The sequence below is a fragment of the Hyla sarda genome, chromosome 1 (assembly GCF_029499605.1).
Source record: "Hyla sarda isolate aHylSar1 chromosome 1, aHylSar1.hap1, whole genome shotgun sequence".
Classification (NCBI taxonomy): Eukaryota; Metazoa; Chordata; class Amphibia; order Anura; family Hylidae; genus Hyla; species Hyla sarda.
In genome coordinates this window covers 553212793-553228079 of record NC_079189.1, presented here as the reverse complement: position 1 = coordinate 553228079, position 15287 = coordinate 553212793, and the positions used below count along the sequence as shown (strand labels likewise).

The window sequence follows — 15287 nt, the reverse complement described above, 5'->3', positions numbered from 1 at the left end:
TATGGTAAGGAAGGAAGTAAAAAAAAAGACAGGATATCAAGGAGAGGATGTCTAGAAGAAAGCGAGAGCTGAACCTGAATTGTTTAATATGACCAGGAAGGCAAATGTGAGGACAGAAGGCACCAAGTGTAATGTGATATATGCTACAGGGACTGTGTGTGTTCACTGTGCAGAGAGGTGCACACATAATATTCACTAGTACCGCCTGATCTTATAGGAGTGCTATGTGTTTGCACTGAGCTGGCACCCACTGACTCATGTGCCAACCTGACTGCAGGAGCTGCTGAGGCTATTCACTGCTGACATGGTGTATCCATTGTGAAATGCTCTGGCTCCTCCCTGGCTATTCATTGCTGCCTTTTGCCTATAAGATCTCCAGCCACTTAGGAAGACTGAGCTATTAACTTTCTCCTTGGCTGCTGCCATCCACAATAAGAGGCTGTGACAGGTTTATACTCCTCCGCTTTAAGATGGACAGAAGAAATTCTATTTCTTTGCTGTTGATACTACAAGGTAAATTTGTTTTCTATTGATATCTTATGCACTGGAAGTTTGCAATGTGGATACAAGTTTGATACAGTACAGAAGTCGCAGGTGTGAGTTGGCTGCATGTAGCATTCTGCGATTTGTCATTTGGCGCAATTCTTTGGTGTCATTGTGGTGTGTAAATGTGGTTCTACATAGGACTACAGGTAAACCTGCATTATCATTTAATATATATATATATATATATATATATATATATATATATATGTGTGTGTGTGTGTGTGTGTGTGTGTGTATGCATATTATCATGTTAATATATATTTATATATATATTTATATATTATGTTAAAATATATATAGATATGTTAAGATACATATATATATATATAAATATATGTAGATAATATATATATATATATATATATATATATATATATATATATATATGTGTGTGTGTGTGTGTGTGTGTGTGTGTGTGTATCTTATATATATCCTATATATATATAGGGGTACAGGGGTCAAGTCTTGGGAAAAAAAAGTTTTGGAACTCACCCAAGATTTCCACTCAAGGGTTGGTCCTGCATAACTCCAGCTAATGGGAATGGTGGTCTTGCTGTGGAAAAAGTGCAGGAACTCAGTTCCCATACGTTCCTGCAGGACTTGAGTCATATATATATATATATATATATATATATATATATATATATACACACACACACATATATACATATTTGGAATAACCTCATGTTTCTGGTATTTGACAGCAGCAATAGTGATGCACACTGCACAAATTTTTCCACGTAATACACAGAAAAGACACATATATAGCTATACATATATATATACACACACACACACACATATATACACTACCTATATAGTCTAAATATAATATGAAGAATAGTAGTAGTGTGAACAACAAAGTCTCGCATGACATATTCAGCTCCACTAGATCTATGTTCCAAAATTGTCCTATTGCTATCTATTACCAATTGTTCACCCGTTTCTAACGTGAAAATGTAGCAGAGACGAGTTTCTCATCATTATCTTTAATACAACATGATAGATAGCGAATAACAACGCTAGATCTGCTGCGTTGACAAATTCAGCACTGCTACATCATTCAGGGTACGCTCACACAGGCAGATTACCTGCTGAATTTCTGCAGCGTATTTGCTGCGGAAAATCCGCAGCAGATAATCTTCTACCATTGAATTCAATGGGTCCGAAGGAAGATCTGCAAAACTGCCTCTATTGCCGATTTTCTGATGACCCATTGAAGTCAATGGTAGCAAAATCCGCTGCGGATTTTCTGCAGCTGAATTTATCTCTTGTATGAAAGTGCAGATTTTTTTTTTATCATACCATGACTGTATATTGTACCAAATGACAAACTCTCCCACACTTGACAAACTCAGCTCTACTACAACAGAAATAACTGAGCAGTAAATGTTTTTTTATATCCTATACCTGTTGTAACATGACTGTGAACAGCTTCATGTACAGTATAAACATGTAGATAAAATAGAGTCAAAGTTGGTTTGCGACTATATCAGTGTTTCCCAAGTAGAGTGCTTCCAGCTGTGGCAAAACTACAACTCCCAGCATGCCCGGACAGCCTTCGGCTGTCCGGGCATGCTGGGAGTTGTAGTTTTGCCACAGCTGGAGGCCCCCTGACTATGTAGCTTGCTGTAGTGTTTTGGATTGCATTGAGTTTATTTTGTCATTTAAGCCGCAACATCATCATATTTACTAAATAGTTCTGCTATATCTATGCAACATTGTCACCATTGTCCCTAATGAAATTCTTCACATTGTAAAAAAAAGTAGCATTCTGTGAGATAATAAAGTATTTTTACATGTGAGTCTGCTTTGTAGAAAGAACAGTCTTTACTGTACACCAGTGTTCTGTCTGCCTGCAGTTTAATGGGAGGTCAACAGGGTCTTTGATCTTGAGTTTCCAGAGACCCTTGTCCTTACAGGTCATTATCTATGAGACCCCTCATCTTCATTTATGAACCATCTGGAGCCCTTTAGTGAAACTGCATATAACATCAAAGGGTCTAATGGTCAGCCAGAGAAAGTAATATCTGAGCTTTCTCTTCCACAGTAACAATAAAACAGATATCCTTTACAGATGCTGATAAAACAGCGCCACCCAGTGGTCAGCTTCTAATGAAAATGGTTTAGCAAAAGATAACATTATCGTGAAATTGTCACTTAAAAATTCAGTTCTTTTTTAGCATGCCTTTTTAAAGGTAGGATCACACGTGCGGTATTTTGCTGCACATTTTCTGCAGCTGATTTTTCCAGAAAATATGCAGCAGAATACAGCTGCATATTTTCAGCAAAATCAGCTGCGGAAAATGTGCAGCAAAGTACGGCACGTGTGACCCTACCTTTAAAAAGGCATGCTAAAAAAGTACTGAATTGTGAACATACCCTTAGCGTGCATCTTGCGCCAAAGTGAAGCTAAGTTTCCACTTTTTTGGGGGCCAAAGAAAAGGCCAAGAAAAAAAATGGGTGAAAAACTGCCACTGCATTATCCTACGTTTTTGTGGTTTTCCTTGCATTTTTTCTTTTGTGTGGAAATTGGATTTTTTTTCTCCTTTTGCAGTTTTTCCTGTTTCTGTGGCCATCCCTTTTTTTAAATTTTCTTTAAAAATAAAAATTAAAAGTTAAAACACCAGAGAAAAAGCCACTTTGTGTTTTTAATGGCTTTTTTTTCCCTCTTCCATAAACTTCTATGGGAGAGAAACACCAATATTTCCTAGAAAAAAAATGCCATAGTCCCAACATGCTGCGATCACATTGCACACTAACCGAAAAAGGCTAAAAAACTACAAAGATATATACAGCAAGTGGGCATGGTGTTTCATAAATCCGTATTGACTTGCAGCTAACATCTAGCCAACAAGTACATCTGCTATTCACAACCCCTGGAAGCGCACAACAAGAAAAATTGAGAAACCAGCACAGAAAACATAAAAATAGCATAAATCAGATGACAATTCCAGTGCTGGATAAAAGCACACTCCACACGCAATTTTTCAAATGCATGTCCATTGATAAAATCTCATCTAAGAGCCTATTCACGAGTATAGTATCTTGTGCATAGTTGATGCACAGGATTTAAAGCTACAGATTTTATGCTGCAGAGTACAATGTTAACTTAAAGACTGAGCACAGCTTCAAATATGCATAGGACACTCTATGTGTGAATACACCCTTAGGGTATGTTCACACTACAGAATTCCTGTGGAATTCCGCAGTGTGAACTTAACATTAGTGTGAATGGGTCTCCGCGAGACCCGTTCACATTGCGGAATTTCAGCGGCGGACAACTCCGCCGACGAAATTGTTCTGCGCAAAGAAAGAACATGTTCATTCTTTGCGCGGAAGTCCGCCAATGGTTCAGCGAGCCAATCCAGCGAGCGGAGATTCCGTTCACACTCTGTAGTGTGAACATACCCTTAGAGTACAAATAATTGTTGGATCATGTGAGCAATGTTTGTTCTGCACTTGCACTAAGACAGTGTTTCCCCACCAGGGTGCCTCCAGCTGTTACAAAACTACAACTCCCAGCATGCCTGGACAGGTTTTGGCTGTAGTCTTGCAACAACTAGAGGCACACTGGGTGGGTAACACTGCACTAGGGTTTAGATGTATTTGTATCTCTTCAGATAATGTTATAATAATCAGAATTTACAAATCCATTAGGCTAAGTTTCCACTTGGTTTTTTTTCTGGCAGTTTTTGGTAATCTGCCACTGCAGTGCTTCAGCCAAAGTCAGACGTGGATCTATTTGGGAGGAGAAGTGTAAGTTCTTCCTTTATTCGTCCTATTCCTTTTGAATACACTTCTGGCTTTGGCTCAAAAACTGCAGGGGCAGTATTCCAAAAACTGCCAGAAAAAAAAAACAAATGGAAACTTAGCCTTAAGGCAGTTTTTGGCTCACTCATTCTGACATTCACTGTTCAGGAAGGGGTGTGTCCGAGGCAAGAACTGAGTCTGCCCTCACTCACCATGAATCCACTTCCTCCCTGATTCTGCTGTGCTGTGGTCTCTTCATCCAATCACTGCAGGCTGCTCTGTAACCCCATCCTCCCGCTTCTCATGCAGCAGTCTGATAAGACAGGAGTGAGCAAAGAGGAGTGCTAGTCCCACCATCACTTCCCCAGACTTTTTCCTAGCCTGTGCTTCAGCTGGGACAAAGATGATGCTGGAACTGGACAGGATTATGTTCTGGATGGTATGGGGACCCCTAGTGGTCTTTTTTTTTATTTATTTTGTATAAGCCATGTTTTCTATAGTATACAATGAACAAAGTGTGTAGCTTAATTCCATCAAGGGTTCAAGGTGCGACGTTTCGGCTACCCATGTAGCCATAATCAGAGCATCATGGGTAGCCGAAACTCCGCACCTTGAACGCTTGATGGAATAAAGCTACACACTTTGTTCATTACCTTAGAGTGCTGCCATATTTCTTTCCTTCTATAAAAAGGAGATACAATTAGAAAGGTAAATGTTTTGCCAAGATGTACAACATATAAAAAGTTTTTGATTATGACAGTGCCCATTTAAAGAACCTTTCTTAAAAAAAAAAAAAAAATTGGTAGCCATACACATCAGTCAATCCTCGTTTGGAGGAAATTCCTTCCAAAGTGATCTGTGACAGCCTATCTTTGCAAGAAGAGATAAGTAGTGTCTATGTATTGCTGCTCATCTCTGTATTGCCGCTCATCCTATTGTGACATCACAATGTGGTGTTAGGTCACACCTAGCGCATTCGCCTCGTATTTGATGCTGTGGATGCGCTACTTACTGTCCCTAGAGTGAACCTCCTGATGCACCTTGCGTGTCTGCTCATAGCAGCAGTTTTCCATTCTGTTCAGATTCACAATGATCTGCGGGTTGCTGCGCGTATGTGCAACATGCTCACAGACGTGGCGGTCGCTCCCCTGCTCCCAGAGTTAGGCAGAGACTGTGTTCTGTGAGTACACTGCGCATGCGTGAGCGACTAGCAGATCACTGTGTGTCTGCTCTTAACTGTGGATTGCTGCTATGAGCAGACACGCAGGGCGCAGCAGGGGGCTGACTCTAATGACGGTCAGTAGCGCATCCGCAGCATCAAATATGCTGCGGATGCGCTACATGTGACCCTACCCTAACATTTAAATTTCAACTGTGGGCTGTACATTGCTTATTCTCAGTACATGAAGCAGATTTATGTAAGTGACAGTCTCTGTAGGACCTGAAATGGTGGCCATATTGCTACTTGGCTTTGCCAGCAGAGCTAAGAAATATCTGACTAGAACTATGCCAAGTTGTGAGTAGCAGACAGAGGGTCTTACTGTAAATTCACTGGTATTAGATTCTAGAAGTGCTCTTTAACAAAGTTTGCATTTATTTGGGTGCAAAAGGAGCGCCCGGGAATCTGACAGCTGTGCATATGTCAATGCGGCAGACAATGTTGTTTTATTGTCCCTCTAGAAAACCCATTTGATCACAGTTTCCTATTTGAAAGCAGCTAAAAATAACACAGCTGGCGACCCCGCTGCATGGAAGTAAGTGGGCCCTCCGCATCTAGGATCAGACTGTGAGGTTACATTTCTGGAGTCACATTTGTAGTCTCTTGTATATGGAGGTTTTCTCACAAATATCAGTGTTTTCCAACCAGGGCGCCTCCAGCTGTGGCAAAACTACAACTCCCAGCATGCTCGGACAGCCAAAGGCTGTCCGGGCATGCAGGGAGTTGTAGTTTTGTTACATCTGGAGGCGCCATGGTTGGAAAATACTGTTCTAGAGACTGGTAATACTGGAAATCAACTATAAGAAATATAATAGAACCTGACAATTATACAGAGAACAGCTGCACGATATGATCAAGAACTGCATAATAATAATAACAACACAACAACAATAACAATAATAATAAGAACCCCTTCCCGCCCTAGGACGCAAGCATACGTCCTAGCGATCTCCTGCTCAGCGACATGTGCTGCAGGAGATCGCCAGCGGGGCCCGGCTGTCAATCAAAGTCAGAGTCCCGCCGCAGCTGCCGTGACCGGGATCGCACCAGTCTCGGCCACATTAACCCCATAGATGTCGTGATCAGTCCTGATTACAGAATGTATGGGGTTGACAGGGGGAGGGGGCTCCCCCTGTCCACCAACTGCTATCCCGCAATGCGATCACGGGAGCCTGTTGGTTGCCATGGCAGCAGGAGGCCAGTTGATGGCCTCCTGTCTGCCTAATACGGCAGCCTGTGGGGTCCAGCTATAGGCAGCCATAAGCATATCAGTGTAGTACTGACTGTTATACTGTACTGCAACATAGTATAGCAGGTAAAAAGTGAAAAGGAAAACAAATTTAAGGTTTTAAATGAATTAATAAAAAGTAAAAAAAAAAATAAAAAAAAAATACTTCTTTCCCAATACAAGCATATATTATCACCCAAACAAAACAAAACCCCCAAACCTGTACATAATAGGTATTGCCACATCTGTAATTACGTGTACAATAAATTTATCATTGTATTTATCCCGCACAGTGAACACGTATTTAAAAAAAAAAACGACAAAAAAATGCAAAAAACGCAAGATCAAAAGATAGCATGAATCGCAAAAATGGTACAGCTTGTCCCGCAAAAAATAAGCCTTCCCGCAATGGCGTTGGATGAAAAAAATAATGGTTCCCTAATATTGAAGAGTTTAGAACATGCTGATCCCAAATCTGTCATTTTATCTATGTGCTTGCATTCTTCTACTGTAAGGCGGGGTTCACATATGTCCGGTGTCCGGCTTAGTAAACCCAGCCTAAAACTCGCAGCAACTGATGATGAACGTGCATTAAGGGTCATTAAAGGGGTACTCCGGAGGAAACTAAAAGGTTTTCAAATCAACTGGTGTCATAAAGTTAAACAGATTTGTAAATTACTTCTATTTAAAAATCTTAATCCTTCCATTACTTATCAGCTGCTGTATGCTCCAGATGAATTTGTGTAGTTATTTTCTGTCTGACCACAGTGCTCTCTGCTGACACCTCTGTCTGTGTCAGGAACTGTCCAGAGTAGAAGCAAACCTCTCCTGCTCTGGACAGTTCCCGACATGTACAGAGGTGTCAGCAGAGAGCACTGTGGTCAGACTGAAAAGAACTACTCAACCTCCTCTGTAGTATACAGCAGCTGATAAGTACTGGAAGGGTTACCTTTTTTAAATAGAAGTAATTTGCAAATGACCCTTTAAATTTTTTTTTTCAGCTGTACTGTTTTATATTATATTATGTATATTGCCCTATTAAGTATCAGGCCCTACATACTGCACAATATACAAATAAACGTGTCCGCTGCAGCTGTTGTATGGCTACGGAATTACTTGGTAACTTCTAATATTCTTAGATTTTCCAGAAGGGTGGCATTATTTCATGTGATCAGTTCTGAATATAAAGGAATTTACAGAGTGGCCAATGAATAGGATATAATGGAATTTCCCAAACAGTATTAGGTTATTTATAAGAAATACTGGTAATAAAAGTAGAGATGTAGTAAGCAGCAAATGAACAGTCGTGATATGCTACATTGTTATCATAGCGTACCCATTCTACTTACTTGGCAAGACATTCATACACTTAGTACAAGACACTAGTGGGACACTGGAAGCTATGATAGCATAATGCTCGGCCGTTTATTTGCAAAATAAATGAAAAAATTGGGCAATCTGAACCCCATTACTGCTCTTTTACAAGATGCTTAATTCTCTATATCTCAGAGTCATAATTATAGCTGCAGAGGTTGCAGCAACTTTTGGGCCCTGATCCTGGGAGGCCCCAGCAACCCCTCTGTCACTTGAGAATACTGCAGTATTACAAATGGTATACAATGGCATAAATTAAAGATACTGAGCCCCAAACTCTGTATCAGGTTCTACTCATATAGTAAAAAGATACCTTTTGGGCCCTTTAGGCTCTTGGGCCTTACAGCCACAGCATGCTCTGCTTCCCCTATAGTTACACCTCTGATGGTATTGGGCAGTTTGTGGGCCCTAATATAGATTTGCTATTTGGGCCCAGAACCTTAAAGTTACACCTCTATAGTTGCCCACCCACTGAATATTGAAGTGCTTTCATGAATGTAAAAACTCCACCATATATATAAGGATTTTCATGCTGTGCTGTTCATTCACGTGTTCTTACCCTCAGGACTATAGACATTTAGAGATTTCCTGTGCGTAAATCTATGGTTCATTCTACTTGGAAAATGGCGTCTCAGTTCTATTGACCAGAACACTTTGAATGAAGACTATAGTTCCTCTGATGTTTCCATGCTATTTTATGAATATAACATTTATTTTACATGACATCAAGTCAACCCAGATTCATATATGACATCCAATTTGTATTGTTCATGGTTTCACTGCAGAACCTGCTGGATGCATTTCCCAGTAACTCAGACTTATGTACCTCAATCCAAGGCCATCCTCCAACTGCTGAGCACACAACTTTAGGGTGCATTCACACGCTAGTAGTTAGCAGCGAGTTTCCCGTTGCGGAAAACCCGCTGTGAGTTACGCTGCCATTGATTTAAATGTGTCCGCGGACAGTCCGCAAATCTGACACTATTGCGGACTGTCTGTGAACCCATTCAAATCAATGATAGGGTAACTTGCAGCAGGTTTCCCGCAGCATGAAACTCGCTGCTAGTAATAGTGTGTGAACGCACCCTTAAAGCGGGTTTCCACTGAAAATGTATTGATGGCCTAACTTAAGGATTATAAAGGAGGAAGAGAGTGCTCCATAGCGTAAAACCGCCAGGGTAGGATCAATGGTAATTTGGAGGAACTATTACCACAGGCGGTTGTGTGAGCTTACACACAACAATGGTCAGCGTGGGTGAGTGACAGGCCTGGTCTGCAGCCTCCCCAACCAAACTAGCAATACCAGGTGAGGACTTCCAGGGAGCGGTAAGTTTCAGCAGCGCTGACCAGGAATGGACACGTCAGGTAGAAAGAAATTTATTTAGAACAATGCAACACATTTTACCACTGCATGATGAAACCGCGCAAGTGCGGGGAAACACGTTGCATTGTTTTAAATACATTTCTTTCTACCTATCTGACGTGTCCATCCCTTGTCAGCGCCGCTGAAACCCACTGCTCCCTGGAAGTCCTCACCTGGTATAACTTAAGGATTGACCATTAACATCTCATCAGCTGATCACACAGGGTGAACTGAGTCAGAGGCAGACAGCTCCATTGATTTTATAGTGGCTGTGCTTTGGAATTTCCTCTTATTTTTCATGAATGACCAATTTTTTTTGGGAGGAAGTAAGAAAGCGGGCAGCTTACCTCATTGGATGACTGCAACTCCAAGCATCTCCAAGGCCTTGAGTCGAGACGAATAAAGAGGGAGCCGTGAGGAAAGAGGGAGCGGACTAGAGGGAGGGAAGAAATGTTACTAGGTGGAGGCAGGGGTGCAAGAAGCAAGAAAGTCAGATGAGCCTATCAAAGCCAACCATGGGGACCAGATAGCCATGTATCTATCAATCCTGTGATGAGAGTCAGCAAGTAGCTCTTCAATTCTATGAAGGTGGGCCACTTCCTGAAGCCAGGACGAAAGGGTCGGGGGGATGATGATCTCCAAAGGCAGGGTATAACCGTTCTCGCTGCCAAGAGGAGACCAACATTTTTTTGTTGCTATAAAAAAATCTCCGTACAGACAATATTGACATAAAAATTATATTTACATTTGAATCCATCTGCGTTGAATTTATGGGAAGCTCAGATATAATGTTTCTTCTTTGAGTTATAACCAGGCCATGCATTGCATAAACTTTTCGCAGTTGGCTCTAACTGCAGCAAACATTTCCATTCATATTATTTTATATTATGTCATTATGATATTATGTCTATCTATCATACATGGGTTTTGGATTTACATTTATCATCTCGTGCTTCTAGTCACCGGTGATAATCTCAGGAAAAGCTCTGGACAGGCTCTCTTTAGCGCTCTCCCATGCCTGATATTCCTAAGGGCACAAGAAAACTCATTTACTTAATTTTCTTGGCAGCCATATTGGCTAAAACTAAGAGTTGGAAAATGCATTTGGTCTCATTAAATGTAGTTTAAAGCAAACTGGGGTTTATAATGGTCGATCATAAACTCACAAGTATTCGGAAGGGCTCCCAATCCCTTATTGATGTAGTATGGAAACCTTGGATATCATTCCTTAAAGACTCGCCATAACAATTTGCTCCTCATTAATGGCTGATAACATATACTTGGCACATCATTCCTCCCTCCTTTGTCTTGTTATTTCCATATGTGTCTCAATGGGTTAACTCTTGAGCTATCACCCATGGCCTTATCTTTGGCTCATATTGCTTATTGCTTTTCTTTTTCCATAATTCTATAATATTGGCTTTAAATATAATCACTTGCCAAGTTGATTTCTATGGGCTACAATAATGCAGTATCATAATTTTGTAACGTTATAAGAATTTCTGTATTTATTTCTGCTCGTTCTCTGTTTTTCCTGAAGTGTTTTGTCTACATTGCTTACGACTTTTGGATTTTTTCTAAATTTGTAAGATTCAATAGAAACCTGTCAGCGATAAAGAAATGACTCATGAGATAATTTCAGGAAGTTGTTCAATAAGTTCAAAACAAGAGAGGGCATGCTGAGGGAAAACCAAGACTTTATATGTTTGGTACTCCTTAACCCCTTAAGGACTCAGCCCATTTTGGCCTTAAGGACTCAGATAATTTAATTTTTACGTTTTCATTTTTTCCTCCTCGCCTTCTAAAAATCATAACTCTTTTATATTTTCATCCACAGACTAGTATGAGGGCTTGTTTTTTGCGCGACCAGTTGTCCTTTGTAATGACATAACTCATTATATCATGAAATGTATGGCGCAACCAAAAAACACTATTTTTGTGGGGAAATTAAAACAAAAAACGCAATTTTGCTAATTTTGGAAGGTTTCGTTTTCACGCCGTACAATTTATGGTAAAAATGACGTGTGTTCTTTATTCTGAGGGTCAATACGATTAAAATTATACCCATTATTGCATACTTTTATATTATTGTTGCGCTTAAAAAAAATCACAAACTTTTTAACCAAATTAGTACGTTTATAATCCCTTTATTTTGATGACCTATAACTTTTTTATTTTTCCGTATAAGCGGCAGTATGGGGGCTCATTTTTTGCGCCATGATCTGAATTTTTTTTGATACCACATTTGCATATAAAAAACTTTTAATAAATTTTTTATAATTTTTTTTAATAAAATGTATTAAAAAAGTAGGAATTTTGGACTTTTTTTTTTTTCGTTCACGCCGTTTACCATACGGGATCATTAACATTTTATTTTATTAGTTCGGACATTTACGCACGCGGCGATACCAAATATGTCTATAAAAAAAAAATTACGCTTTTTGGGGGTAAAATAGAAAAAAACGGACGTTTTACTTTTTTATTTGGGGAGGGGATTTTTCACTTTTTTTTTTACTTTTACTTTTACATTTTTTAAATTTTTTTTTTACACTTGAATAGTCCCCATAGGGGACTATTCATAGCAATACCCTGATTGCTAATACTGATCTGTTCTATGTATAGGACATAGAACAGATCAGTGTTTTCGATCATCTTCTGCTCTGGTCTGCTCGATCACAGACCAGAGCAGGAGATGCCGGGAGCCACACGGAGGAAGGAGAGGGGACCTCCGTGCGGCGTTATGAATGATCGGATCCCCGCAGCAGCGCTGCAGGCGATCCGATCATTCATTCAAATCGCGCACTGCCGCAGATGCCGGGATCTGTATTGATCCCGGCACCTGAGGGGTTAATGGCGGACGCCCGCGAGATCGCGGGCATCGGCCATTGCCGGCGGGTCCCTGGCTGCGATCAGCAGCCGGGATCAGCCGCGCATGACACGGGCATTGCTCCGATGCCCGCGGTTATGCTTAGGACGTAAATGTACGTCCTGGTGCGTTAAGTATCACCGCACCAGGACGTACATTTACGTCCTGCATCCTTAAGGGGTTAAAGGGGTACTCCGGTGAAAACCTTTTTTTCTTTTGAATCAACTAGTGGCAGAAAGTTAAACATATTTGTAAATTACTTCTATTAAAAAAAACTTAATCCTTCCAGTACTTATTAGCTGCTGAATGGTACAGAGGAAATTCCTTTCTTTTTGGAACACTGATAACATCACGAGCACAGTGCTCTCTGCTGACATCTCTGTCCATTTTAGCAACCGAGCATAGCAGATGCATGGTGGCTCAGTGGTTAGCACTGCTGCCTTGCAGTGCTGGGGACTTGGGTTCAAATCCCACTAAGGACAATAATAAATAAAGTATTATTATTATAATAACGTCAGCAGAGAGAACTGTGCTCGTGATGTCATCAGAGAGCATTCCAAAAAGAAAAGAATTTCCTCTGTAGTATTCAGCAGCTAATAAGTACAAGAAGGATTACTACTTTTTAATAGAAGTAATTTACAAATATGTTTAACTTTCTGCCACCAGTTGAAAAGAAAAAAGGTTTTCACCAGAGTACCCCTTTAAAGCAGTTTTGTTCGACACACTTTAGCTAAGCTTAAAGGGGCACTCTGCCTCTAGACATCTCATCCCCTATCTACAGGATAGGGGATAAAATGTCTGATTGTGGGGGGCCCAGCCGCAACATCTGGAGGGCCGTAGTTTGAAAACTAGAGAAAGCCTAGGAAAACAGAACGAAGTTTACACAAATTCCAGGTTTCATTTAGGTTTATTCTACAAGGCAACTGTGCCAACCACTGAGCCACCAATACTGCCTATTGTTTGTACATTGTCTCACACTAAAACTGGCCATGCATATTAGATTTCAGAGGAGAGGAGGATTGGACAATTGGATTTTAACCTGATCCTTTTGTTCTCAGCAGAGCTAAATCTCATAATCACGATTCACTACATATATATATATATATATATATATATATATATATATATGCATTATCTGTAATGTATGGATAATCTTACACATCTCCCCATGATGGAAAAACTGATGACAAACTGACTTCCTTCCTCTTTAAAAGTGTAGCTGTCCATTCAGATAACATGGATGAGGTAACTTTTTTTAAGTTAGTATATGCTCTAAAATTAGGTGTAGAGGCTAACCAACTAAGACTACTGTCACGATGCGGCTGGCAGGAGGTGGATCCTCTGTGCCAGAGAGGGATTGGCGTGGACCGTGCTAGTGGACCGGTTCTAAGTTACTACTGGTATTCACCAGAGCCCGCCGCAAAGCGGGATGGTCTTGCAGCGGCGGTAGTAACCAGGTCGTATCCACTAGCAACGGCTCAACCTCTCTGACTGCTGAAGATAGGCGCGGTACAAGGGAGTAGACAAGAGCAAGGTCGGACGTAGCAGAAGGTCGGGGCAGGCAGCAAGGATCGTAGTCAGGGGCAACGGCAGGAGGTCTGGAACACAGGCTAGGAACACACAAGGAAACGCTTTCACTGGCACAATGGCAACAAGATCCGGCGAGGGAGTGCAGGGGAAGTGAGGTATAAATAGGGAGTGCACAGGTGAACACACTAATTGAACCAACTGCGCCAATCAGCGGCGCAGTGGCCCTTTAAATCGCAGAGACCCGGCGCGCGCTCGCCCTAGGGAGCGGGGCCGCGCGCGCCAGGACAGGACCGACGGAGAGCGAGTCAGGTACGGGAGCCGGGGTGCGCATCGCGAGCGGGCGCCACCCGCATCGCGAATCGCATCCCGGCTGGGAGAGGAATCGCAGCGCACCCGGTCAGCAGATCTGACCGGGGCGCTGCAGTTGCGAGGAAGTTGCGAGCGCTCCGGGGAGGAGCGGGGACCCGGAGCGCTCGGCGTAACAGTACCCCCCCCCTTGGGTCTCCCCCTCTTCTTGGAGCCTGAGAACCTGAGGACCAGACTTTTGTCTAGGATGTTGTCCTCAGGTTCCCAGGATCTCTCTTCTGGACCAAAGCCCTCCCAATCAACCAAAAAATTTTTTTTCCCTCTGACCGTCTTGGAGGTCAGTATCTCCTTCACGGAGAAGATGTCAGAAGAGTCGGAAACAGGAGTGGCAGAGACAAGTTTGGGAGAGAAACGGTTGATGACGAGAGGTTTAAGGAGAGAGACATGGAAGGCATTGGGAATACGAAGAGAAGGAGGAAGAAGGAGTTTGTAAGAGACAGGATTAATCTGACACAAGACTTTGAAAGGACCAAGATAGCGTGGTCCCAGTTTGTAACTGGGGACACGAAAGCGGACATATTTAGCGGAGAGCCATACCTTGTCTCCGGGAGCAAAAATGGGGGGAGTTCTTCTTTTCTTATCGGCAAACCTTTTCATGCGAGATGAAGCCTGTAGAAGAGAATTTTGGGTCTCTTTCCATATGGTGGAAAGATCACGAGTCACTTCATCCACAGCGGGTAAACCAGAGGGCAAGGGAGTAGGGAGGGGGGGAAGAGGGTGACGGCCGTACACCACGAAAAATGGGGATTTAGCAGAAGATTCAGAGACTCTGTAGTTGTATGAGAATTCAGCCCATGGTAGAAGATCTGCCCAGTCATCCTGGCGGGAGGAAACAAAATGCCGTAAATAGTCACCCAGAACCTGATTAATTCTTTCAACTTGCCCATTGGATTGAGGATGATAAGCAGAAGAGAAGTTTAATTTAATCTTGAGTTGTTTACAGAGGGCCCTCCAGAATTTTGACACGAATTGGACGCCTCTATCCGAGACGATCTGCGTGGGCAAACCGTGAAGACGAAAAATGTGTACAAAAAATTGTTTA

The 15287-nt window shown here is 41.7% G+C and overlaps 1 protein-coding gene across 1 annotated transcript in view; it reads left to right on the top strand.

Moving 5' to 3' along the window:
* Positions 1 to 376: 376 nt before the first annotated feature.
* ITGA2 (integrin subunit alpha 2) overlaps positions 377 to 15287 on the top strand; it is a 135071-nt gene continuing 120160 nt past the window's right edge. The window contains exon 1 of the mRNA XM_056541896.1: positions 377 to 513. Coding sequence (XP_056397871.1) covers positions 471 to 513 — 43 coding nt within the window. The 5' untranslated portion in view covers positions 377 to 470. The remainder of the gene's footprint in view (positions 514 to 15287) is intronic.